General features: G+C 44.4%; 1 protein-coding gene and 1 long non-coding RNA gene across 3 annotated transcripts in view; one reads left to right on the top strand and one right to left on the bottom strand.

Annotated features, from left to right (window-relative positions):
• Positions 1–1,304: 1,304 nt before the first annotated feature.
• On the top strand, positions 1,305–22,908 carry LOC149304638 (delta-like protein C). Its single transcript, XM_089479258.1, has 8 exons — positions 1,305–1,577; positions 5,167–5,412; positions 6,224–6,281; positions 7,093–7,350; positions 9,378–9,739; positions 17,640–17,856; positions 19,310–19,958; positions 22,418–22,908. The coding sequence occupies exons 1-8, from the start codon at positions 1,530–1,532 to the stop codon at positions 22,590–22,592; spliced, it is 2,013 nt and encodes a 670-aa protein (XP_089335384.1). The 5' UTR covers positions 1,305–1,529; the 3' UTR covers positions 22,593–22,908.
• Positions 7,654–25,700, bottom strand: part of LOC149304636 (uncharacterized) — a 46,853-nt gene continuing 28,806 nt past the window's right edge. For both annotated transcript variants that reach the window (XR_016271896.1, XR_016271897.1), the window contains one exon: positions 7,654–9,026. This is a non-coding gene — a long non-coding RNA (uncharacterized LOC149304636). The remainder of the gene's footprint in view (positions 9,027–25,700) is intronic.

Below are 25,700 nucleotides of genomic sequence, written 5' to 3'. Positions count from 1 at the left end.
CTGACTTATGGCAACCCTTTGGGATTGTCTTGGCAAGATTTCTTCTGGGGTAGAGGGGTTTGACGTGGCCTTACTCTGAAGCTGAGAGAGTGTGACTCAGACAAGGTCTCCTAGTCAATTGGGATTCGAGACTTGTCATCCAAAACCCAACTCTGTTCTATAGACTCGAAGGTTGCAAACTGGTGCACAGTCAGCCGTGGGCACTGAAAGGGTCATTGAAATGAACGTGCCCAATGGACTTTTGGCAACTCATTGCCACTGTTCTGGCCTACCTCGCAGTATTGTCGGGGGGTGCATCTACACTGTGGAAATAATGCAGTTTGACACCACTTTGACTATCATGGCTCCATCTTACAGGATCCTGGGATTTGTGGTTTGGTGAAGCACCAGCATTTTGTAGTGGTTTGAGCGTTGGGCCATGACTCTGGAAACCAGGGTTTGATTCCTGGCCATGGAAACCCACTGGGTGACTTTAGGCAAGTCACACTTTCTCAGCCTCAGCAGGAGACAAAGGCAACCCTCCTCTGAACAAATCTTGCCAAGGAAACCCAGTGATAGGCTTCCCTGAGGGTCACCGGCGTGGCATAGGGGTTTGAGCACTGGGCTGCAACTCTGGAGACCAGGGTTCGATTCCTTGCTCAGCCACACAACCCATTGGGATGCCTTGGACAAGTCACACTCTCTCAGCCTCAGGGGAGGTACAAAAGCTTACAAAATGTACATTCCAAAATGGAACACCATCATTGTTGTTATTATTATCCCTCTTTATTCCCAAAACTGGGACTGGAAGTGGCTTCCGGATTAAAAGCACAGCGCAATTCAAAACTTACAAAATGTCATTGCACTGTACATACATTTTTGGGGTATCAAAACTTACAAAATGTACGTTCCAAAATGAAATGTCATTATTATTATTATTATTATTATTATTATTATTATTATTATTATTTTATCATCATCATCATCATCATTTCATTATCATTATTTATAGTTGAGCAGCAGACCTCCCTCTCCAAAGGGGGAGAAAGGCACTTGGAAAAGAAAGAAAGAAAGAAAGAAAGGAGAGCTACGTAGCAGCATCCCTCTTGCAGTCTCCATAGAGAGAAGCCATCCTTTGCATCCATCTTCTGGTCCCCAAGGCTTACTCTAGAGTAGCTCGGGGGCGTGGCTTTGGGATCAGGGGGCGTGGTCAAGGGAAGCCTTTATAAAAGAGCCCGCGCGCTCTGAGCGCTTCCCATTCATAAGCGATGCGCGCTTCTGGCTCCAGCAGTTGGAGATCTCTTTTGCTCCAGTAGCTCCCAGTTTCTTACTGGGAGGGTGGCAGCAGCAGCAGCAGCAGCAAGGACTCCTACTGCATCATCATCATCATCCTCACCTTCCTCCCTTCTTCTTCTTCTTCTTCTTCTTCTCCTGGGTCCAGGATCCTGCCTTCCTTTTGCGCATCATCCTTGGCTGCTGCGCCTTGGACCCAGAAGCACAGCCTCCTCCTCGCCTCCCAGTGGCCCCAGCAAAAGCTGGTTGGGAGCCCCATGGCTGCCTTCGTCTCCGGATTCCTGGCTCTCTTCTTGGCCCAGATGGTGAGTCAGGGACTGGCATCGCCCCAAAAGATGCAACATCCCCCCCCCCCCAATAAAGTTTGGCATTTGCCCAAAAGTTTTGCAACAAAGGTTTTGCAAAAGATCGTGCAAATGAGAATTCTTGCCCATGGAGAAGCGAACCTTTCATATCATCCTGAATGCACACAGAACCCGGGCTCTATTAGTCTCTATTATTATTCTTTGAGTCCCAGTTTTGGGAAAAGAGCAGGATACAAACAAACAAACAAACAAACAAATCAATCAATCTTCTCTAGGGGCAAGTATTTTACAATGATTCCCTATGGGCAAGTATTCCATTGTTCCCTCTGGGCAAATATTTTCTAATGCTTCTCGATGGGCAAGTATTCTCCCATTATGCTCTATGGGCAAGTGTATTATTGTTCTCTAGGGGCAAATATGTTGATTGATTGATTTAAGTATTTATATCCCGCCCTTCAGCCCTAATGGCTCTCAGGGCGGCTTACAATATTATTTTTAATCAGACAGCTCCCTGCCCTCAGGCTTACAATCTAATATGTTCCTATTGTTCTCTATGGAACAAATATTCTCCAATGGTTCTCTTTGGGCAAGTAGTCTATTATCCTCTATGGGCAAGATTCTCCAGTGATTCCCTATGATAGATCATAGAATACTTGCCCCTAGAAAAGAATAGATCCTGGGTGCTGTGTGTGTTCAGGATTATATAGAGGGTTCATTTCTTTGCTGCCTTGTGCTTCTTCTTGTAATGTCTGAATGGGGCGAGTGGGAGTCTGGCCTGGAGAAACTGCATTCACCAGGATCAGATGGCAACACTTGCTCTAAAGGGACTGGCATTGATAAATAAATGGGGGAATGTTTCAGAGAGAGGTGGATGTTTGCTCAGGAACTGGCCCTTAGTGGAACATGAACCATGATGGAAGGCGGTGGTTGCTTTTGTGTCCCTTCAAGTCGTTTCTGACTGACGGCGATCCTAAGGCGAACCTATCCCAAGGTCTCCTTGGCAAGATTTGTTCAGAGAGGGTTTGCCTTTGCCATCCTCTGAGGCCAAGACAATGTGACTTACCAGAGTAAGGTTTCTATGGCGGAGCGGGGATTCGAACCCTGGTCTCGAGTTGTAGTCCAAGACTCTTAACCACTACTATAAAGTAGTCGTCTGGGTTTATTTGACAGCCTGGCAGAGAGCCAGTGTGGTGGAGTGGTTTGTGCATTGGGCTACAACTCTGGAGAACAAGGTTCAAATCCATGCTCAGCCACTGGAATGCACTGAGTGCACAGAGAAGATTTATCTGAAGATGGCAGCCACAGATGCTGGTGAAACATCAGGAATAAACTCTTCTAGAACATGGCCACAGAGCCCCAAAGACCCACAAAGAACGATGGATGCCAGCCATGAAAGCCTTCAGCTTCACATTAGGAATAACTTCTTGGTTGAAAGAGCTGTTCAAGAGTCAAGTAGATTGCTTTGGAGGACACTTTGGAGGCTCTCCATCTTTAGAGGCCTTTAAGCTGGGCATCTCTCAGGAATGCATTAGCTGTCTTTTCCTGCAGGGCAGAGAGTTAGGTTATAGATGGCCTTGCGGTCCCTTTCAACTCTAAAATGCTATGATTCTATGGTTTTTTGCAAAAGGTGGTGTGTGTGTGTGTGTGTGTGTGTGTGTGTGTGTGTGTGTGTATACATACATACATACATATGAGTGTTCAGCATGTATGGAAGACAACCATGTCTTTTGACCATGTGAAAATCTCCTATATTTGAGGTTCTTCTTGGCACTCAGAGCAGCTGTGTCTGCCCATTACAACACATATATACTCTGTGGATGCTTTAATAGCCCGCTCCTTAAACTTTTGTGAACTGGTCCTCTTTTCTTCAAATGTTGCGCCATCCGTCTGTCAGGGCAAATGAATGTGTGGGTTCTCCCCCCCCCCCCGCTCCTAGTAGCGAAGTACATCTGACCGCCCGCCACATTTGAGCATCTGTAGACTGGATCAAATCGATATTAAAATGACTGACCAAGAGCAATAAGTCTCCTTGCTGTTTCTCTCTCTTTCTCAGAGAGGGCCCTTGCCTGCCTGCCTACTCCAGGGCACAGAATAGGCAACTGCATTAGGTCCAATGCCAATTCTCTGGCCTTCCAAAAAACCCCAGGGGACCTATGGCTTGTCAAAAATGGAGGGGGGGGGGGGGGAAGGAAGCGGCTCAAAGTTTATTTCTGCTTTGAAAAACAAGTGTTTTCTTGATATGAAACAGTGCAGAGGGGTCTCTCCTGAGTTTGCTGGAGAAGGGATTTGCCCTTTTGTGGACAGAAAAAGGTGATATGGAGGGGTTGAAGATTGCAGAAAACAGCTTTGGCAGCAAGTTGCATGCAGCCCCAAATGCCAGGCTTACAGGGCCCTGGTTTTAACAGAGGAAATAGAATTGTTTTCTTCTTCCAACTATTGTTTGTAGAGTTTGAGCTGAGTTGTTGAGAGAAACCCTACTCTGTGACTCTTGGTTTTCTTCTTTCGGCTATACATCTTTCCCAGCATCCGCAACCATTTGCAATTGTGTTGTCTGTTTGTTTGTTTGTTTATTATTTTTATTCCACCTTTCTCCCAAGTTGGGACCAAACACAGAGACCTTAAATGTGGGCATCAGCATGTGGATTCCTAACCATAAATGTTGAGTTTTGTCTGGCTAAAGTTTGATCAAATAAGTCTGTTTTGTCCTGCCTGGGTAGAAGGAGTAACATGAAGGTTTCTGGGAAGAAGGATGGATGGAAGTTTAAGGGTTGTAGGAAATGAACTCTAGGAAGAGGAATCTAGCAATCCTAGTAGACCACAAGTTGAACACACTCTATTCTGCTTTGGTCAGGCCTCACATGGAATAATATTGTCTCCAGTTTTGGGCACCACAATTCAAAAGGATGTTGGGAAGCTGGAGCGTGTCTGGAGGAGGGCAACCGAAATGGAGAAGGGTCTGGAAACCATGTCCTATGAGGAATGCCTGAGGGAGCTGGGGATGTTTAGCCTGGAGAAGAGAAGGTTAAGAGGTGACATGATAGCCCTGTTTAAGTATTTCAAGGGATGTCATCTTGAGGAGGGAGCAAGCTTGTTTTCTGCTGCTCCAGAGAGTAGGTCACAAAGCAATGGATTCAAGCTATAGGGAACGAGATTCCAGCTCAACATTAGGAAGAACTTCCTAATGGTATGAGCCTGGATTAAAGAAGGTTAAGAGATGACACAAGATCCAGCTTTAAATATTTGAAGGGATGTCATATTGAGGATGAAGCAAGCTTGTTTTCTGCTGCTCCACAGAATAGGATCTAGAACAATGGATGCTAGCTGCAAGTAAAGAGATTCCACTTAAACATTAGGAAGAACTTCCTGGCAGTAAGAGCTGTTTGACAGTGAAAGACTCCATCGGAGGATGGTGGAGTCTCCTTCTTTGGTGGTCTTTAAGTAGAGGCTGGGTGGCCATCTGTCAGGAATGCTTTGATTGTGAGTTCCTGCATGGCAGAATGGGTTTGGCCTGGATGGCCCTTGGGTTCTCTCTTCCATCTCTAGGGTTCTCCTGTGTTCACTGTCTCTCTCTGCCTTCTCTCTCTCACAGGCGGAACAGGCGGGCGTGTTTGAGCTCCAGGTGCACTCCTTCACCACCAGCAGCCCCCGGAGCTTGTGCCATGGGGTCCAGCCTTGCCGCATCTTCTTCCGCGTCTGCCTCAAGCATGCCCAAGCCGTGGTGTCTCCAGAACCCCCTTGCACCTTTGGGGCAGCCCTGAGCGACATTGTCCCTGCTGATCGCAACGCTGTGGCAACCAGTGGCCCCATCCGTGTCCCTTTCCACTTCAAGTGGCCGGTGAGGTCCTTTCCAGCCCTACTGCGCACTCCGGGCATCTCATGTTTATACCCAAAAGTGGCTGAGAAGCCTTCGTTTCCTTTCCATCTCCATGCCAGCCCCTTCTGTCTTCATTTCATCCTTCTACCTCTTTGCCATATTGTTTTTTACATTTATTTATTTATTTATTTATTTATTGTTGGTATATGACCCATCTAGCATGCTTCTGCTTTAGGCAGCATCCACACTGCAGAAATAATCCTGTTTTTAACACCGCTTAAACAGCCGTGCCTCAGTGCTATGGAATTCTGGGAACTGTCGTTTTATTAAACAGTTAGCCTTCTCCATCCGAAAGGCCTGGTGCCACAACAAGCACAGTTCCCAGGGTTCCATAGCACTGATTTTGAATGCTGAATTCAGATTTTGAAATTTGACATATTTATCTCAGTGTTAGAGGTGCCTTTTCCCCCCCAACTGTAGCCTTCTTTTAACTTCAGACATGTTGCGTTGCAAGCTACAAAACGGTGGTTCTTTTTTGTTTTCCAAAACCAAATTTTTTCCCCTCCTGAAAGCAGGTTGTGATAACAGCACAAGAGTTTTTTTCTGTTGTAAAGAGGCAAGGAAAAAAGAGGCCAAAAACAAATAGAGTAGAAACCAATACAGTTCTTTCAGTACTATTGGTAATGTGTCTTCCTTCTCTTCCTTTGCTGCGTATCATCATCATCATCATCACCATATCTTGATTTTTCCTGAACAATGGAATCCACGGTGGCTTGCAAAATTTAGCTTCCTATATCTCTCCTTTATCTTTTTTTCTCCTTCCCTCTTTTAGGGTACATTCTCCCTCATTATTGAATCTTGGAGGGCTGAATCTGGAGAGCCATCTACAGGTCAGTATTTTTCCCTGGTTGGTAGCACAACATGAGAGTTCAAAATCTTACCTATACATAAGCTTTGTCCATACAACAGCCAAGAAATGTAGGCCAGGATTATCTAAAATAATATAAGAGACCAAACTGCTACTCTCTCTCTCTCTCTCGACACACACACACACACACACACACACCCCTATATACATATCTACCATTTACTTATTTATTTGGGGGACCAGAACATCTATGGATGGGAGCGGCAAGAGTTTCCTAGCACATTTTGAAGTAAACTTTTATTTTAACAAATATTTTCTTAAAACATCCTCCCTGGTGTCTAAAATAGCTCCAAAGGGATGTGGCAAAATTGTCCCCCCAATTTTTTGGCACACACACACACACCTGGGATGTCTCCTTTCTCCTCCCACTGAGCTTCACCTCACTCCCACCATTCCATTAAAGTATTTTGATAGGACACAGGTTAAGAGGCGATATGACAGCCCTCTTTAAGTGTCTGAAGGGGTGTCACATTGAGAATGGAGCAAACTTGTTTTCTGCTGCTCCGGGGACTAAGACATGGAGCAATGGATGCAAGCCACAGGAAAAGAGATTCCAGCTCAACATTAGGAGGAACTTCCTGACAGTAAGAGCTGTTTGACAGTGGAAGATGGTGCTTTAGTGAGTGGTGGAGCCTCCTTCCTTGGAGGCCTTTAAGCAGAGGCTGGATGGCCATCTGTCAATGGGGATGCTTTGATGGAGAGTTCCTGCATGGCAGGTTCACGTTTCACAGCCCACACATCTTCCTACTACTTCGCCCTCTCCCTTCTTCCAGAGGATGCCCAGAGGCTGATCAGCCGCTTAGCCACCCGCCGTCGCTTGGCTGTTGGTGAGGACTGGTCGCAAGACGTGCAACTGGGAGACCAGAGCGAGCTGCGCTACTCCTACCACGTCACCTGTGATGAGCACTACTATGGGGAGAGTTGCTCAGACTACTGCCGGCCACGGGATGATACCTTTGGACACTACACCTGTGACGATCTGGGCAGCCGAATCTGCTTGGCAGGGTGGCGGGGCGAATACTGCTCCGAGCGTAAGTAGCCTTTAGGAAGAGGGAGATGGCTGCAACCGCGGCTGGAAACGTAGGAAAGAGCGGCAGAAATGACCTTCTGGTTACGTTTCATTTTCATGGAGCATCTCTGGCATAGCGCATGCCCTCTCCTTGTACTTGGGTTCTGAAAATGGGGAGACGGTGCCTCTTCTTGCAGGACCCATCTGTCAGTAGGGGTGAGAAACTCTTAAGCTTGGAAGAAGAAAGTTCCTATTTTTTGGCCCCCAAATTAGGTCAGTTGCATGAAAAATACAGGGAGTAACACAAGGGCTTCAACCTAACATAAAATTGCAGGGAACTGTATTTGGATGAAACATAATTAATACATTTTAATTAGAAAGTATGCATGGAAAAGTTCATCCTGAACATGCCCAGATGTGTTTTCCTTTAATGTTATTTATTTGTACATTCACAGCCGGTGTGCTGTTACGGCTTGAGTGTTGGGCTATGGACGTTATCACACAGGCAAAAGTGACGGGAGTGTAGTGGGATTCTCCCATCACTATCGCTCAGTTGCGCCAAGATGACGTCTCACGTCACTTTTTTATACATGGGAAAGTCCTGTGAATAAAAAGCAATGGGAGGATTCCTCTTTATTCGTGGGATAAGGATGCGATTACCATGACGCCATCTGATAATCCTTGCACAATTGCACGATAGTGATGGCAGCATCCCTCTATGCTCCTGTCACTTTTGCCTGTCTGATAATCAAAAATTCAGGGAGGACAGGATCCAAATCCCTGCTCAGCCATGGATACCCATATTGTCCCAGTCTCAAGAGTCAAGGTAAACCTCCTCTGAACAAATCTTGTCAAGGAAACCCATGGATAGCATTGCCATAAATTGAAGCTGATATGAAAGCACATAACAACCAGTTTGCACACTCTTGCTTCCTTTCTTTCCCACTGGAGAAAACAATAGTTGTGAGTAAATAAATGCAGTTGCTTTTCTCCCCTGAGATGCTCATGTGCTGGAACCATAGATTTGTTGTCCCAGCTGCTAAAAGATGCTAAAAGCTGAAAAGTTTGGAAGGCGCACGGTCACGTCTCCCCTTCTTCCAGTCTTCAGCCCTTTCAAATGGGGTTACAAAAGTGTGACTAAAGAGGCAAACTGGTCTCGGTTCCCAGTCATCTGTAGGCCTTGCCAAATCTCCATGGAAATGGCTTTGGGCTTAGGGAATTCCTCTTTTTTTCCAGCCCCGTAAAACCGTGATGGTTTAATTGCCGCACAAAGCTTCCCCTCGGAGCCTTGGCATATGGAAGGGCTGGTTAACTTCCCAAGGGGAAAGGTGAGGGGGACGGAGAATACACTGGGGTCAGGCAAGCCCCGCACTCTCTGCGCCTTTGTTATGGGGCTGTGCGCGCCATGGCCAGGAGGGAGGCCCCTCTTTTTCAAAAATAAAAAGTGGGTCGGTAGGGGCAATGGACCCCTCTTTCTTTTCCCAGACACTCTGCTTTTGTTGCGGAGGAACAATGAAGAGCAGCCAGGGATGAAAAGGGGACACGTGTTCCAGCTTGGCCAGGCGCTGTCCCGTGGCGGCGTGCCTTTTTGGGTGGCATGTGGGCCTTTTGTTCCTCGCGGTGGCAGGCGCCAGATGTTGGTGTGACGCACGAAATCTATACAGCAGTAGCACTTGGCGCTAGGCTTGCACATCGTTCCTGTGCACAAAACAGGGACAAAAGTATACAAGACAGGATTGGGGCGCCTTATCAAACCCCCACATACACCACATTTTGAGATTTCACATTGCATTCAGTCCATTATCCATAGATTCAACCATCCATGGCTTCAGAATATTCCAAAAATTCCAAAAGAAAACCTTGGTTTTGCTATTTTTATAGAAGGGGCACCCTTTGACTACGCAAGTCTGCTTTGACATTTTTGATATCCAGTATTTTTGTTTCCTTAGCCAAGGCAGAAGCCTTAGGAAACTTAAATTACCCTACGCTCACTGGGTCCCCTCTTTTCTCCCCCCATTGCCCCATCTCTCTGTTTAACTCTCTTTTCAGCCATTTGTTTGCCTGGATGCAGCAACAGCCATGGGTTCTGCGAGAAACCCGGAGAGTGCAAATGTCGGATCGGTTGGCAAGGACACTTCTGCGACGAATGCGTTCGCTATCCAGGTTGCCTCCACGGCACATGTGTGCAGCCATGGCAATGCAACTGCCAGGAAGGCTGGGGAGGGCTCTTCTGCAACCAGGACCTCAACTACTGCACCAACCATCGTCCCTGCAAGAACGGCGCCACCTGCACCAACACCGGACAAGGGAGCTACACCTGCAGCTGCCGGGCCGGGTTTGCGGGGATGAGCTGCGAGATGGAGACCAATGAATGCGACAGCAACCCTTGCAAGAACGGAGGCAGCTGCAATGTCAGTATCGTACCTTACCCTCCAACCTCCCTCTTCCCTCTCCTAACCAACCCTTTCCCCATACTTCCTATAACACATGCAGCCCATAAAAGCAACTACGGTGGTCCCGCCACATTCACTGGGGTTAGGGGTGAAGGACCCCCCATTAATGTGGGAAAACCACAAATAAAAAATCACAATTCTTTTTACCTTTCTAGGAATCTCCAGGTCCTCCAGTGCAACTCTACGATCAATATATACCAGATATTAACCACAGAATCATGTTGGAGGTCCTACAATTGCCTAGAGAAGTGTTTCCTCCAGGAGCTTCTAGGTTCTCCAGCACAACTCTATGGTCATCTTCTGGCAGAGTTGCACTGAAGGGCATAGAGATTCCTAGAGAAAACGTTAATAAAAACCGCAAATAATCAGAGCCACAAATGTGGAGGAATGACGGTACATTCTATAAACTTGCAAACATATCTTCATAGCTGTAAGGGGGATAGATAGGTAGATGGATAGACAGACAGACAGAGGCACCCAGTACCATATATCATGTAACACCTAAGTGTTTATATGGCAGACATAGCTGTCAGGTAAGTATAAAGGTTTCAATATTCTTTCTTTCCTGTAGATCTAATGAGAGTGCTTGAGAGATTTACAATTGCCCTCCTGGAGAATACGGTTGTAGCTGCTTTGGATGATAAGGGAAGCAAATTATATGGGAAACTAGGCATTTTACAAATCAGACTGGTAGAAACACCTTCTTTTATTATTTTAATATATCATCATCACCACCACCACCATCATCTCCATCTCACAGCCAACACAGGCCAATATGCGATCAAGAAAAATCATGATAAGGGCACATTTGGGAATGGATGCAAATGGATCCAAAGCCAAGAGGGTGGATGCTTGCTTCAGAGATAGTGGAGGCAAGCCTGGGAATGGTAAATTCCAACTGTGGCATGGCATCTCAAAATTAGGAGAGCCAAACATGGCTTTCCCAAACAGATCAGCCATGATAGAGTCTCCTCTGGTTGTACAACTGAAGTTAGCACTGAAGGATAAGACAAGCAGACAGAGCACAATCCTCTAAGAGCCCTGGAGTACAAGCCACACTGAGCTGGAGCCAACCAAGCGCATGGGAGGTAATGTGTCCCAGTTTCTGGGGAAAAGTTTGAGTTAGAAATAAAGTGGCACGTTCAGATGGGCATCCAAACCTAGTAGACTGGCATCAGGAGCCCATGAGTTTCAGTTTCAAGTGTTGATTCCTAAACTGTTAACCATGATTTAAAGTTCTTCCCCCCACCCTTTCTCAAGTTAGTTTTTGAAATACGGAATTTGAAATTTAACCCCTCTTGAAGGCTTTCTTCAGAGGCCACTCAGAGGTAGCTCTTGTTGGATTCCCACCCATTTGCCTTCCACTGTTTTTCCTGCTTTACTGTATTTAGAATTCACAAGGGTTTATTTTGGTTGCTAGTTTAAGCCAAGCTCCTGCTTAGTGTACCTCCCTTTGCAGCCTGCTTTTAAAAACTGGCACTGATGTGCTAAACAAGGGAGCATGGGAACACCAAGGGAGCATCCATGTCCTATTCTCTTGTGGGCTGTAAAGAGCTCTCTGGCAGGTAAAAGAGGTGGGACAGATGCTTAAAATCTGAAACAGCTGTCTTTTTGGTTAGGTGGGAGTGGCATAGAGCGACGGTGTAGTTGCAAATCTTCCTACCTCTTTCACTTTATTCCACCATCGCTTCATAAGAGAGTTGCATGTTGTGGTGTCTCGCATTCTGGGATATATCCTAGCATTGGGATATATCCTTCTAGAATGTCAAAATGCTGGTGTTTGCTTAAAACCCTTCAGTTGTGTCCCCGGAGGGCCAAACATTTTGGTATGGCCTTGCTTGAAAAGTCACAAAGCTACTAGCCTGCAAAACATTTCAACATGCCCCAGCCATGCATACCCCAATTGTTGTGATTTAAAAAAGAAAATTAGTGCCAAAACAATTCTCACTGTGATTGTGTCCATTTAGACCTAACAGTTCATGCTTGAGCCAAGGCTGCCGCCTCCTGGATAGTCGTTGAACTACCAAACTCTTAATCTTTTTACAGACACATCTCTTCAGACTATATGGTCGCAGGGACATTGTGCGCATCAATGGGATCATTCACACTTACGTTAAATGCATGGAGAGATTTGCATCTGTGAATCGATTCAAAATCGATTCACCATGCCCATTATGTTTTAGGCCAGCGAATCTCTCTGTAGCATTTAAATCCAGAATTCACCTCTGTTCCGGATCAAAACGGAGGTGCCTCCATTGCTGGAATGGTGGCCGCATGATCCAAATCAATAGCTTACTCATGGCTATCGGAGATTGGGATCATTGCGGTTCTTAAAATAAGAACCACTAAGGGCTCCAGTGCCAAATGCACTGGTTTAAGTAGGCTTTTTGCTGACCCCCTTGCAAACTGCACCAATTGTGGTCAGGGCAAGTGTGAATGTCACACAAATAAACTGGTTCCAAACCAGTTTATTTCCACAGTGTGCATCCATGGAGCATTTGGGCTTGTGCTTTGCAAACACCTCAGTAGGACAATCTTGCTAAAATGGAAGGCTGTTTCAGAATTGGTTTATGGCACGATGCTGCTCTCAAGAGGAGTCCTGCTTGTAATGTCAAAGGAGATGTGGCTGTATGTTTAGTTGCCAAGTAGTGGCTTGAATGTTGCAGGTAAGCAGAACTTTCATGTGGCAACAAATACATTGGGACAGGAGACTGCTCTGGTGCAAACACAATTTAACAAGATAAATTGAGGAATATACATCTGAAGGTCACAGGGCATACAAGTGGTCACAACAGCTACCACTGTGCCAGAAGATTTACGGCAGTTGGTTCCCTTACACCACCCTTTTCTCCTTGTAGCGCTCTTTGCAGGTATTTCTCAAATGCATACTCATGCCATTTTAGAGACTTACATGCACTTTTTAGGGGCTCACTGCTTTTCAAGCAGTCAATGAAGTATCGGCTGTGAGTCAAGAGAGGAATGATCAGGTAACCTGTGGGTATTTGAACCATTGTGGCATAATGGTTTGAGCGCTGAACTATGATTCTGGAGACCCGGGTTCAAATCCCTGCTTGGCCACAGAAACCCATTGTGTGACCTTTGGCAAGCCATGCTCTTTCAGTCTCGGAGGAAGGCAACGACCAACCCCTTCTGAACAAATCTTGCCAAGGAAACCTTATGATAGGGTCACTCTAAGTAGGAAAAAGGCACACAATAATAATAACAAATACAGTCATATTCTTTGCTAGCAGATACTCATTGAATGTTTTGAAGAACCACGTTTTAATTTTGTACCGCGCACCATCAAGCAATGGCACTCAAGTACACCTCTTCCCTAGAGCTTGCACCTTCAGCCATTAAATATTTTACATTATACCTATGCATGGTATAACCACAGGATCATACATGTACTGCGTAAGAAGGGAAACTGGGAGGGAATATAATGGGGAGGTGAAATTAGGAACCGAACAACAAGGCTAGGGGGAAATTCAATCATTCAAGGAAAGGTAAGTCTGAGTCTTTTAAAGTGGGTCGTGAAGAAAGTGAAGCATTGGATGGAAAGGAATGCTGCAACAGAAGATGGACAGCACAGGTAAGCAGAGGCTGAAAGATGCAGAATCAAGGGAAAGTGAAAAGAATAAGATAAAAGAAACTGAGTGTGATATTAAAGGGTAGAGTTTGTGGGGAGTTAAAAAGGATCTGAGAGGTAGAGAAAAACAGAAGAAATACATTTGGAAGGATAGGTTGAGAGCCAAGCAGCTCTCCCGATCACCATCTTGAGGGGAGAGAAGCAGAGTCATGATGTGTTATGTATTGTTTAATCTGATATTGGAAACCGCTTTGATCGTCCACGAAAAAGCAGTATACAAATTATTATTATTATTATTAGAATAAAAAATAGGCTGGAGATGCAAAATGCTTTAGAAAATGATACGAGATGAGAAATGCTTCAAAAAATGATGCAAGTCTACATGTGGAATGTTGGATATGAAAAATAATGCCAACAGGGCTGGATTTGTAGACTGTGAAGATGGAAGAAGCAATGTTTTGACAGTTAAAGAATGAAAGTTTAGTTATGCCTAACTTAAGTAGCTGGCTGCAGGAGAATTCAGAGAGGAATGTAGAAGAACATCGGTGAAGAATGGGAAGTCCCATAGCCATAAAGGAATAACAAGGGAAATTGAAAAGGAGAGCTCTGTGGCTAAGATGGTGTTTCTAACCACCAGAAGCAGTTGGCAATAATGAGTGGAGATGGGGGCATAGCCAGAGGCATAATGGTCCTTGTTGAGGATGCTGGACTTTTGCATAGAACATCACTCAAGACACAACCAAGAATCTGGAGCACCATTCTTTAGAGGCAGAGGACAATTCATTTGACTTAGGCACAAAAAGGAAACATCCAACCGGAGCCTAAGCATGTGTACTTAAGTCTCATGGCATTAAATGAAATATGCTCATATCTAAGTACATTTGCACCCAGAAGCAACACTGGAATACTAGGACAACATACTGGAGTCACTTAAGGTTTTTTCTACTGAATCCTGATTATTTGGGGGACATAATCTTCTTCTTTTTGGGGTGAGCAGGGCTGGTCAACTATGGCTAATTTGCAATGTATATGTATATAGGATACCCCGAGTAGTGCCGTCATCTCCTATCCATGTGGCTGCTTGACCCAAAGCCTGCTATCTGCATGCATTTCTTCTTTGTTTGCGTATTACTGTCATATCTGCACAACACTGAAGGGGCCTGCCAACTTGGCAAGAATCGCTATCTTGCACCCACAGAACGCTTCCAGTACAAGAAGATAAGGAACTATACAGACGCACCTCAGCTTTCAAATGGCACACTGCTTCCCATGAATCGTCTTTCTCATAAAAGTAGTTATTCCATGTAGAAAGGAGTGTTAGGGTTAATAGTATGTTTGCAACTTCCAGTCCATTCTTAGCTTAAAAGCCATGCAGAGCAACAGATTTTATAAGATGGACTATTCTGAGAAGAGAGCAGCGGACCCAGTTTTGTTAGGCAAAGCCTAACAAGACCCTGTCATTCGTTGTCTCTTCAAGAGAAGTTTGTTCCTCTCATTAATGATTGTTCTTTATGCATGTCACCTTTAAAATGACAGTTCAAAGAGTCGTGAATGCACACTGGCAAGGAAAAGGGATGCCTTATTCTTTGTGTGCGTCTTGCACTAAACTTTTATGGAAGATGGAGGGGAAGCAGGAACAGTCAAGTTTAGCTCATAGTCCACCAGTTGCTGACACCAAAGATGGTGAGGCAGATGTATACCTTGAATTTTTATGACCTGTGGGGCGGAAATTGTTTTGAAGGTTCCTCAACACTCTTCTTGATTTCAATCATGCAAGCAAGATCTATTGAGGGTTGCTCTATAGGACTTGGCAGGTTGTGTTTGACCTGAGCTCAGCCTCTGCATAATATATTAATGTATTGTTTGATAAGGTGGAAGAGACAAGGTCATTCATCTGTTTCCAACTTAATTTTACCAGAAGTCACTTCAGTTCTCCAGAGGCCCTGCTACTGCTCCACCTTCTGGTTTATTCCATAGGAACTGTATTTTCCCTTCCTCTTAGTATCTTTTGTAGCTTATGCTTGTCTTATTTTTCTAACTTGTACTTCAAAGCACAGAATTGCAGTGGGTCTAAGAAAGAAAGAATATGTACAATGAGCATGGTTTGTGCAAGGAGTGGCAATCATGCGGCCCTATGAATTGCATTGGACTTCATTTAATGGTAATGAGGACATGGCAGAGAAACTGAATGCCACAACTTTGGTAACATTGGAAGTACTATGAACACTTCTGCACAAACGCAGAACACCTTTTGCACACTGTTGAGGGGTAACTGCAAATAGCCTTCCTCCCCAAGACATCGGGAATTGCTGGGAAGGCTTTGAAAGAAGTGCATTCATCTTGGAAGTTTACAGCCCTGCATCTGCCTTCTAAATATTTGGCAGGAGAAATCGTGTTGCACGGCTACAGTGATGCAGGTGATGGCAGCACCTGGGAAAAGGCTGCAAGGTGGGATGGAAGAACCAAAGCAATGGGGGAAAATAGTCTCCTTCAGTGCTGGCTGGTTTTGTCTGAATTTCCTCATCATTATTACACAAAGTCCAACTACTGATGTGGCGCATCTCCAGAACGCCAGCCAAGATCTGCTCCCTCTATTGACATAATGCTTCCTGGAAGATTTTAAGGTACTAGGGATGCCGACCCCTGTTCCAAATGCATCTTAAGAAGTAGGCTTAAGTCTATGAAAACTCAAGCTGCCAACTTCTTGCAGTGAGTCTCAAAGGTGCTACAAGATCTCTCTACATACTGATTCTACAGACTAACACAGCTATACCTTTGAATTCTATCTGTTTTTATGTTTGGCATAAAGCAAGGCCTTCTTTATGACAGAGATGGAGAATGGAGGGAACTCCAAACAAAGGCTTAGGTGCGGGTCTTGTCTAACTAGTTCCCGGTGTGTGTAGAAGTCACACAATGCTATAGACAACTAGTGTCTGGGGATGTCAGAATATATATTATTCTACATATATAATATATTATTAATGATAATACATTATTGTCAGGACCCAGTACTCTTCAAGCATAAGAGGGCTGGGTTCCAGAAGGAAGCATATTGGCCCATTGCATCCAGGACTGATCATACCAAGGAAAATATGAGAAATCAGTGCCTTTTCATAGTGGTCATTTTGTATTTTTTAGAGTTCCCCCCTTGAACTTTGAGGAGGTAGTAGGTAGTTATCCAGGTAGTTAAAAGGCAGGTACCAGATGTGCCCAACATCCATACTCTCTGCAGCTCAAGCAAGAATTCAGACTTATTTTGCCAGTAGATTTGCAGCATTTGATTTACAGACATTGCAGCATATAAAGGTAGGACTTTTGTTTGGGTTTGCACAACGGGTGGCAAATCTGATCTGGGATTTAGTTCAGGTATCCAAGTCACTGTAGGCTTAGCACATTGGAGCGCTCATATAAAGTTCAGGTTTAAAGCTGGAACAAATTTACTATTTCACTGTCATGGGAGTTACTCACAGGCTCCGTAGCATCTAAATAGGGATGAACCTGAGCTTTTCTAAAGTGAAAACCATAGGCAGTTAAGCATGACAGAAGCTGAGCCGCTTAGAAGAAACCCAAATTCCTGCAGGTGAGATAGGCAAAGATCAATTACAACTCCAAGGTGCATTTTTTCCCCTCTTCTTACATTCGCTCCACTAAAAGCATCAGCAATTTAAGGTAAGTGTTTCGAGAGTATTGCTGAGAGCCCATGCCAGAGAATGTTTCCATTGGTTTTGCTAGCAAGGCTGCTGATTAAAATGCAACCCCTTTTTAATGTATTGGATAATGTCAATTTTTAAAAAAACAATGAAAGACAGGCCTTGCGATCGGATTTACCAACCAAGAAAGCGAAATACATCCAAGGGAAAGGGAATGCAAGGGAAATTAGGAGGAGGAAGATCACTTTACTAACACTCAAAACAAGGTGAAAATGGGCATTTATGTTCAGTTGGGGGTCAGGCTAGTGGTGGCAGCTTGCTCAGGTATTTTGGTTTTGGCTAGTTTTAAAAGATCTCCCCAAGGTAAGTGAATCCATTTAGGAATAGAGGTCAACACACTAAGAAAAAAGAACCCTTTTATAACCTCCAAACAAGACTTGGAAGTAAATTAGCTGCCCTATTGATATGGAAGTCACCAACTGTCTCTGGGTCAAGATGATTTTCCCCCTTTTTCTGAAAGGCTTTCCCAGGAGAGAACCCGAATTCTGTTTGTGTCCCATTCTCTTTCTCTGCGGGGAAAAAGCCATAATGGGTTGGTTGTTGGTCCTTTATTTTGCAGGATTTGGAGAACGACTACAAATGCGCCTGTCCACAAGGTTTCTACGGCAAGAACTGTGAGATCAGCGCCATGACTTGTGCAGACGGTCCGTGCTTCAACGGCGGGACATGCCTTGAGAAGCGCATGGGGGGCTACACTTGCCACTGCCCAATAAACTACCATGGGTCCAACTGTGAGAAGAAGATTGACCGGTGTAGTAGCAACCCTTGCTTGAACAGTAAGTGGTTCTTTTTTGCCCCCTTTGGGGTATTTCATTACACTAAAATGGGCAGGTTGGAGGGTGAGTCCTGACCCGAGGAGGCCTTTTTGAGTATTGAAAAGGCACGGGTTGGTTGCTTACATATGGTTATAAGAGGTGACACAACAAAGCATGTCTTGGGCCACATGTATGTAGCACTTGTGCACCCGCAAACTCTTCACTGTCTTGGAAGAACATGGGAGCTGTAGTTTTAAAACAGCATTAAGCCCAGAATCCTGTGTGAATCCACAATTATAAACCTAGAATACCTCCATTTACCTCTAAATGGCCCCTAAGACACAAGTGCAAGGATGGCTACATGCAGTCCTTGCATCCAATTTTTCTGGCTCCAGAAGCCCTTCCAGCCCTCCAAATAATTTTTATAGTGGACCTTTGCCATCTGTGGGGTTTGGTTCTGGGGGCCTTCAAGGATAGCAAAAAACAAGGATGATCGCCCTGCATATTATCTGATGCCAGGAATATCTGCAAGATAGCATGCAATAAATGCATAAAAGCAAGAATTGCAATCAAGTCCTCAGCCCAGAATAGAGAACCAGCATGGTATAGTGTTTAAGTGCTGAACTCAAGAGACCAGGTTTCAAATGCCCACTCAGCTTGTTTTCTGCAGCTCCAGAGAATGGGATACAGAACAATGGATGCAAACTACAAGAAAAGAGATTCCATGTAAATACAGTCAGCCCTTCTTATACACTGATTTTTTATACACGGATTCAAGCGTCCATGGTTTGAAAATGTTCAAAAAAAGTGTAAATTTCAAATATCAAACCTTGATTTTCCATTTTTTATAAGGGACACCATTTTGCTATGTCATTATATTCAATGAGACATGAGCATACACGGATTTTGTTATACACGGGGAATCTTGGAACCAAACCCCAGCGTATAACAAGGGTTCACTGTATTAGGAAGAACTTCCTGACAGTAAGAGCTGTTTGACAGTGAAACATGTTCCCTTGGAAGGCAGTGAAGTCTCCAGGCTCTGGTTGAATATAGGATCATTTTGATTATTCCATCTACTTTACCATGTTGCATTGCACTGTGTCTTTTGTATAATTCCTTTGCTATTCTAACTGTCCAGCCTTCCTGCCAAGAACCCCAAGCAATATATTTTCAGGTCCTGAGAATTATCCTTCAGAGATCCCTATCACTCACAAAACGAGAATGCCCAGGATTCTCATTTAAAAACTATGTAAGTATGTTCCTTGGCTTTAAGATGCAATGGATGAATGTTTTCTGCTTGCCTAATCCAGATAGTTAGGAAAGTGTAGAAACAATGAAGCAGCTGTTTTCCAGTTTACTAAAGCTTTCCTGCCTGGCTGCTTCTTTGCTGGAGAGAACCAGAAATGAGCTGAGGAAGTGCCCAAGAGTCTGCTGACCATCCTATTGTAACCTTCTTTCCTTCTTTTTCCAGGTGGCCACTGTTTGGACCTGGGCCGGAGCGTAATCTGCAAATGCCGCCCGGGTTTTGTTGGCACTCGCTGCGAGTTGAACATCGACGACTGTGCAGGCAACCCATGTGCCAACGGTGGCACCTGCATCGATGGTCCCAACAGCTACACCTGTTCTTGCACTCTGGGCTACGGCGGGAAGGACTGCAGCATCCGCATGGATGCCTGTGGCTCCAACCCCTGCTTGAACAGCGGCACTTGCTATACCCACTTCTCCGGCCATGTCTGCGAGTGTTCAGTGGGCTACATGGGCTCCAGCTGTGAGTTCAAGGTCCAGGTCCCGACCCCCGTGAGCAGCCAGCGCATGGCCGACAGCCCTTTCCCCGTCGCTCTGGCTGTCTCCTTTGCCCTGGTGCTCATGACCCTGGTGCTCGCTGCCTGTGCCGCCATGGCTGTGCTTCGGCACATGAGGCAGGGCCACAAGGCGGTCAAAAGCAGCGTCCGCAACGACCTGGCTACCATCAATAACTTCAAGGAGAGGGATGGCTTCCTCATCTCCCCGGGTTGCTTTAAGGTGTCTAACAGGGAAGCCAGATTCAACGGTGACCAGTTCAACTGCAAGAGGAAGCTGCTGGATCAGAGCCGTGAGTCTGTCTGCAAGAAGCTGGAGAAGTAAGTGGTGCTTTCATCTTTTTTTGTCACTAATACCTAGGAAGCTGATGTGAAATTAAAGAATGAGGAGATGTATTGGCTGGAATTCATGATCACGGTTGCAAATACATAACTTAGAGCAGTGGTTCTCAACCTTCCTAATGCTGCGACCCTTTAATACAGTTCCTCATGTTGTGGTGACCCCCAACCATAAAATTGCTGTGTCTCGGTTCCTAAGACCATCAGAAATATATGTTTTCCATGGGTCTGAGGCAACCCCTGTGAAAGGGTCATTAGACCCCCAAAGGAGTCATGACCCACAGGCTGAGAACTGCTGACTTAAGGTTACACACCTATAACTGATTCATATTGATGGTCCTTCTGTATTCAACAGTGTAGGGAATACTTAGGCATTATCAAAGTCCCCCAGTTCTACCTTAAGTGGGGACCAGCTATTGCAAATGATGAAGGTCTGTTCTTCTGTCAGTCAGGATGCAGAAGATTGATGTTTCCACTGTACCCCTGCAAGTGATCTCTGGTGCAAGGAGGAATTGCAATAGAGATCTTGCTTCAGATTAGCTGGCATGACAAGGCTGGAATCATCATTTTAGTGTGTCCCAGTCAATAAGTGAACAGACCTCCACTGCCTGCAGCAGCTGATGCCCGGTAAGGCAGGCTTGGAGGGAGACGCTACTTAGTTTTACTTAACTAAGGTCCAAAATACACTGCAATAATAATCCAGTTTGATACCACTTCAACTGCCCTGGCTCAATGCTAAGGAATTCAGGGAACTGTAATTTTGTGAGACATATAGCCATCCCGGTCAGAGAGTTCATCCTAATTTTTCTTCCTCACTATACTCTAAATCAGGGGTTAGCAGGCATTGGGGTCTGCACCCACCCCATTGCCCTCTGCCACAACTGCAGATCAACCAGGAGGTCATCTCTGGCCATGGGGAAAGCGTTGTGGGAGGTAAACCAAATGCACAGGGTGTTCTTTGGTTTAGCCCAGTGGTTCTCAACCTTCCTAATGCCGTGACCGTTTAATACAGTTCCTTATGTTGTGGTGACCCCCAACCATACAATTATTTTCATTGCTACATGCAAATATGTGTTTTCCGATGGTCTTAGGCGACCACTGTGAAAGGAAAGGGGTCCCGACCCACTGGTTGGGAACCACTGGTTTAGCCAAACACTGCACCCTGGAGGCTTCCAGCGCACTGTTCTGTTCTTGTTCTCTTTTCTTTTTAAATTCTGTTGCAGCCTTTTACTAGCCTAGCTGCTATATGTGCCTTCAACCCAAACAGCCGCTGGTTGGCCATAGGAATGGTGCCAGCAGAGCAGTTGGCTTCACCTTTGTCCTCCTGGACCTGAGAAACTGGGAAGAGTTACTTCAGCAGAAGAACAGACAGCGTAACCTATGAGAGATCCCACTAGGCTCCAGTCTTGCAGTCTTCAAACCCACCATACCTTTGGAAATTGTGCTGAAATTTCAAGCGGATAGCTTTCTGTAGCAGGAAGAAATGTTCTCCTTTCCGACTATCTCAAACTGGCAGAGAAAATGCTACATGGAATCATAACTTCAAGTCCCAGATTCAGATCTGATGTCTACAAAATAAAGATAAACTGCTGCATTGGTCCCCAAGGGAAGAAAACTGAAGAAGAAAAAGAATGCCACTACTTTGTGCGCCTTCAAGACAACTCCGACTGATGGCAACCCTATCACAGTGTTTTCGTGGCAAGACTTCTTCAGAGGAAGTTTGCCATTGGCTTTGTCAAAGGCTGAGAGTGACACGCCAAAGGTGTTTCCATGGCCGAACAGGGATTTGAACCCTGGTCTCTCAAGACCCCTAGTCCACACTCCAAATCATGCTGATTCAGATTTATGGAAAAAACATTACAGACTTCCTTGGCAAGATTTCTTCAGAGGAGGTTTCCCATTGCTGAGGCTGAGAGAGTATGACTTGCCCAAGGCCTCCCAGTGGGTTTCCCTGGCTGAGCAGGGACTCAAATCCTGGCCTCTCCAAATCCTTGTCTAGCACTCAGACCACTGCACCACACTGCCTTTGCTACTTTAATTGGGACCAACTAATCTAATGATCTCACAAGAAATCATTTAGATGTCACAGAACTTTTCTGCAGGTCAAGTATTCAACAGAAGAAAAAGATGTACTGTTAACAGACATAGTCTAATAAGTCATATACATAGTTTACATTCAGTGCTGATTCAGGATGCTCTTTTTAGCCTTGAGTAGATTGGTTCACCTGATTAAGGATGATGTGCTTTGAAGATTCAGCAAAAAGCTCCCTCCCTTATTTATTGGTCTGATTTCATAAAGCACAATTCCTCATTGCTATTGACCAATTACACAGTAGCTCCATACTCATAACATCTCTTCTCTTCTCTTCTCTTACATCTATTCAGAGGATAAGAGTTATTTCCCCACCACTTTTTGATATCTTCTTCTTTCCCCACTGCAGTAAAAAATCTGAGCCCGTCCGGTCCATTGCTCCCACTGGATACCCAAAAGAAGGCTCCTATCACCCCATCTACATCATCCCAGACCAGATGGAGCAGTGTATTTATGCAACCGAGGTAAAGAAAATACGCTCACTCCTTGGCTCGGCCCCTTCTGTCACCCCCCAAGTAGTTTAGGGGGTCACAGATGACAGTAAGTACCCTGCAACTTAGGCAAAAAGGGGGGTCCTTTTGGCACAGCCATGGTGGGATATTCACCCACTGTGGGCATGAAACTTAGCACTGATGGTACCAGTGTGCATGCCAGCAAACTCAAGGCAGGTTCAGGGAATGAGTCCCATCTTGCCCCCTTCCTTGTGTCAAAGATGCTGTCCAACTTTGTATATGTACCTCTTAAAAAACAGTGTTATATATCTGTTCACACACACTTACGATTTAAGTTAAAATCTGCTATATTGGTGCTTACTGCTAGTCAACAGATGCCCATCCCAGTTCAAACAAACAGCATTTAATGATGATTTTTGCTTTTCTTCAGTTCAGTTAGAAGGCATACTCAAAATGTACATTTTGGGGGCCAAAAATTTCCTTTAAAATTAACATTTATAAATAGGAGAAAATACGTTGGATTCAATACTTGGAAATGTGCTGAAGTACATGTGTTGATTTCTAAGAATTGCCTTAACTCCACTGGCTTTTCACTGTAAACCCTGAACTTTTGTCCTGGAAGCCATGTTTAATTATCATTGCAAATGTTTAATTGTAACTACTCCTATCCCAGTGCGTCAGACCAAGGCCTTTCCTCAAACCATTATTTTATAGGGGACAGGTCTTACACCTGTCTTCTGATCATACAGGTTCAGCTTTCAAAAAGACAAAAAGGGCTCACATGTTCCAGTGTGCCAGCCAAACATGGTCTTTTATATCTTGTCGTGAAGGCAATTTTCACGTGAGAAACCCCATTTAAACTTTCAATTTTCCTCCGTGTGATCAAGTCCCAAGTTAATAATGGGAGGCTTGAAGAAAATAAAAGCCTAACTGACAGACAGAACCACGCTTTCTATTCCTGTAACACCAATATTTCAGATATGACTCACATCAAATTGATGGAACTGTGTTGCTGATATTAAAAAGATAAATTATGCAACCATGGCATATTCCAGTTTGCTCCTATTTGGTACAAGTCTTAATGAAACAAGTTGGATTAAAAGAGAACTGGTTAGGAGTACAAAATCTGGGAGTAAGCTTTAATCCACATATAGTTTAGGAGAGGCTTCCTCTTTCACAATCTCATCACCATCAGCACCATGGATTAAAATTGAACTGTTTTAATCCATTTTTTGTATAATTGTATTACAGTATGCTTGTTGTGCACCACCCTGATTTTAAGAAGGGCGGTATATAAATAAAATTTTTATTATTATTATTATCATTTAATCCCTGCAAAAAATAGTCAAACTGAAAGTATTCTTTCTTTATGCAGGAAATGATCCTTGGAAATGTCAGGAAAGAAATCTCAAATGTTTAGCCACCAGTATCCAATGTTAATATTACCATTCCTATGCAGTGCTTGTCTGAAAAGGGATGGAGTGTGTTTGTTTATGTATTTATTTTGCAAGCTCACAGTGTAAATAGTCTTAGGGTTATATATCCTCTCAAACACACTTAAGGATGTGTAATAGCACATGTGTATCCATTACATAATGGCCAATCCCCACTGGGACTCTCCAAGCAATGCTATACTGTGCAGCTCCTATTCCAAACTTCTTTTGCTCTTTCAAAAAGTAGCCAATGGTTTAGGCCTTTCGGAAGACTGATTGCGAATCTTGCATCTAATCCAAAGAGCTCAGAAGGGTAACACGAAAGGTATAACTCTCCCCAAACCACTCCCAGAGCTTTACAGCTATATGGGGACTTTCTCGCACCCATTCCCAACTCCATAATCTAGTTAGTAAATTAGCAAGGGTATTATAGTGGGCCCTTGGTATCCACTGGGGGTTGGTTCCAGGAGCCCTGTGGATACCAAAATCCATGGATGCTCAAGTCCCATTAAATATAATGGCATAGTAAAATGGTGTCCCTTATATAAAAGAGCAAAATCAAGGTTTGCCTATGGGAATTTGTATATTTTTAAAGTATTTTCAGCCATGGATGCTTGAATCTGTGGATAAAAAATCCATGGATAAGGGGGCTGACTGTACCACTGATAGACTTGTTTAGTGCAGTGCTGATAGTGAAAAGCAAGCAAAAACAATGCATTTTAATAATTTGAGGAATTATCCCATGTACAAACAGTGGCCTGCATCATCTGCACAACTGAGATCTTCCTCTTTTTAATTTCTCATTAATCTGGGCATGTCCAATGTGAAAAAATCCTGACTCCTGTTTCACACATGGCCTGTGCCTAGAGCTTGCTGGGGCCAAGGCCTCTCCACCATTGGAGATGACACTTATGGTGGCAATGGGGTTCAAAAAGAAGACCCAAGCACCACTATGCAGGCACCCGTCTTGTGCCATATAAGAACATTTTAGCAGCCTATGGGACCCAGAAACATCCATGCTTTAATCTAGTTGTATGATGCAGCCTGTTCCAGGGTATACTCATAGGTTGCAGCTAATGTCTCCTTAAGATGGAGAACATTATATTATGCATTATAGAGCAATGAACGCACATGATCAGGAAAGGCTTTATGCTTTCACTATATGGCAAGGAAAGTTGATTATGTGAGTTAAATGTGCATAGCCTCCTTTTACACTGATGTGATAGATGAGTTCTACAGGAATCTCGCCGGGTTGAGCTCTTGTTTGTACAAATAATATGGGTAAGCTGAATTTCTTTCTATTTCTTTTCCTTGTTGCATGCCTTGAATGGATAGGATGACTAACTCATGTATTATGCAGCAACAGATGGAGTTAATTAAACACCTTTGCTCCTGTCACATATTTTCTTGAGATTAGCTCATAAACCACAACACATCAGCAATCCCAAAGTAATATCATTCCCACTGGAATAGGTATCAGGAGCAGAATAATGAGATGAGTCTAATTATTACTGGATTTGCACAAAAGATGAATCTAAATGCATTTTTAAAAAATGTTCGAAATATGTGGTATCCTGAAAGAAGATATGACTTAAAAGAACCATGTCACGAAAATGGAGTTCCCAGTCAGTGGATGGAGAGTCTCCCGGTTAAACTCTTCTCTTGTTCCAACCGGCAGAGCCATGCAAATCAGCAAACTCTGGTAAGAGGAGAGCCCCTGTTTTGCGGGAACAAGATGTGCAAGGAA

Source organism: Sceloporus occidentalis, unplaced genomic scaffold (genome assembly GCF_023333645.1).
Source record: "Sceloporus occidentalis isolate IW3139 unplaced genomic scaffold, rSceOcc1.0.p SCAF_13, whole genome shotgun sequence".
Lineage (NCBI taxonomy): Eukaryota > Metazoa > Chordata > Lepidosauria > Squamata > Phrynosomatidae > Sceloporus > Sceloporus occidentalis.
Note: the sequence above shows the minus strand (reverse complement) of the source record. Positions and strands in the feature narration are given on the sequence as shown.

What these genes read in the sequence shown, in the direction of transcription:
- LOC149304638 (XM_089479258.1), top strand. Translation starts at nt 1,530, where the DNA reads ATGGCTGCCTTCGTCTCCGGATTCCTGGCTCTCTTCTTGGCCCAGATG. An exon ending in CTCTCTTCTTGGCCCAGATG is followed by an intron (nt 1,578 to 5,166) that starts GTGAGTCAGGGA and finishes TCTCTCTCACAG; the next exon opens with GCGGAACAGGCGGGCGTGTT. An exon ending in GGGCGAATACTGCTCCGAGC is followed by an intron (nt 7,351 to 9,377) that starts GTAAGTAGCCTT and finishes CTCTCTTTTCAG; the next exon opens with CCATTTGTTTGCCTGGATGC.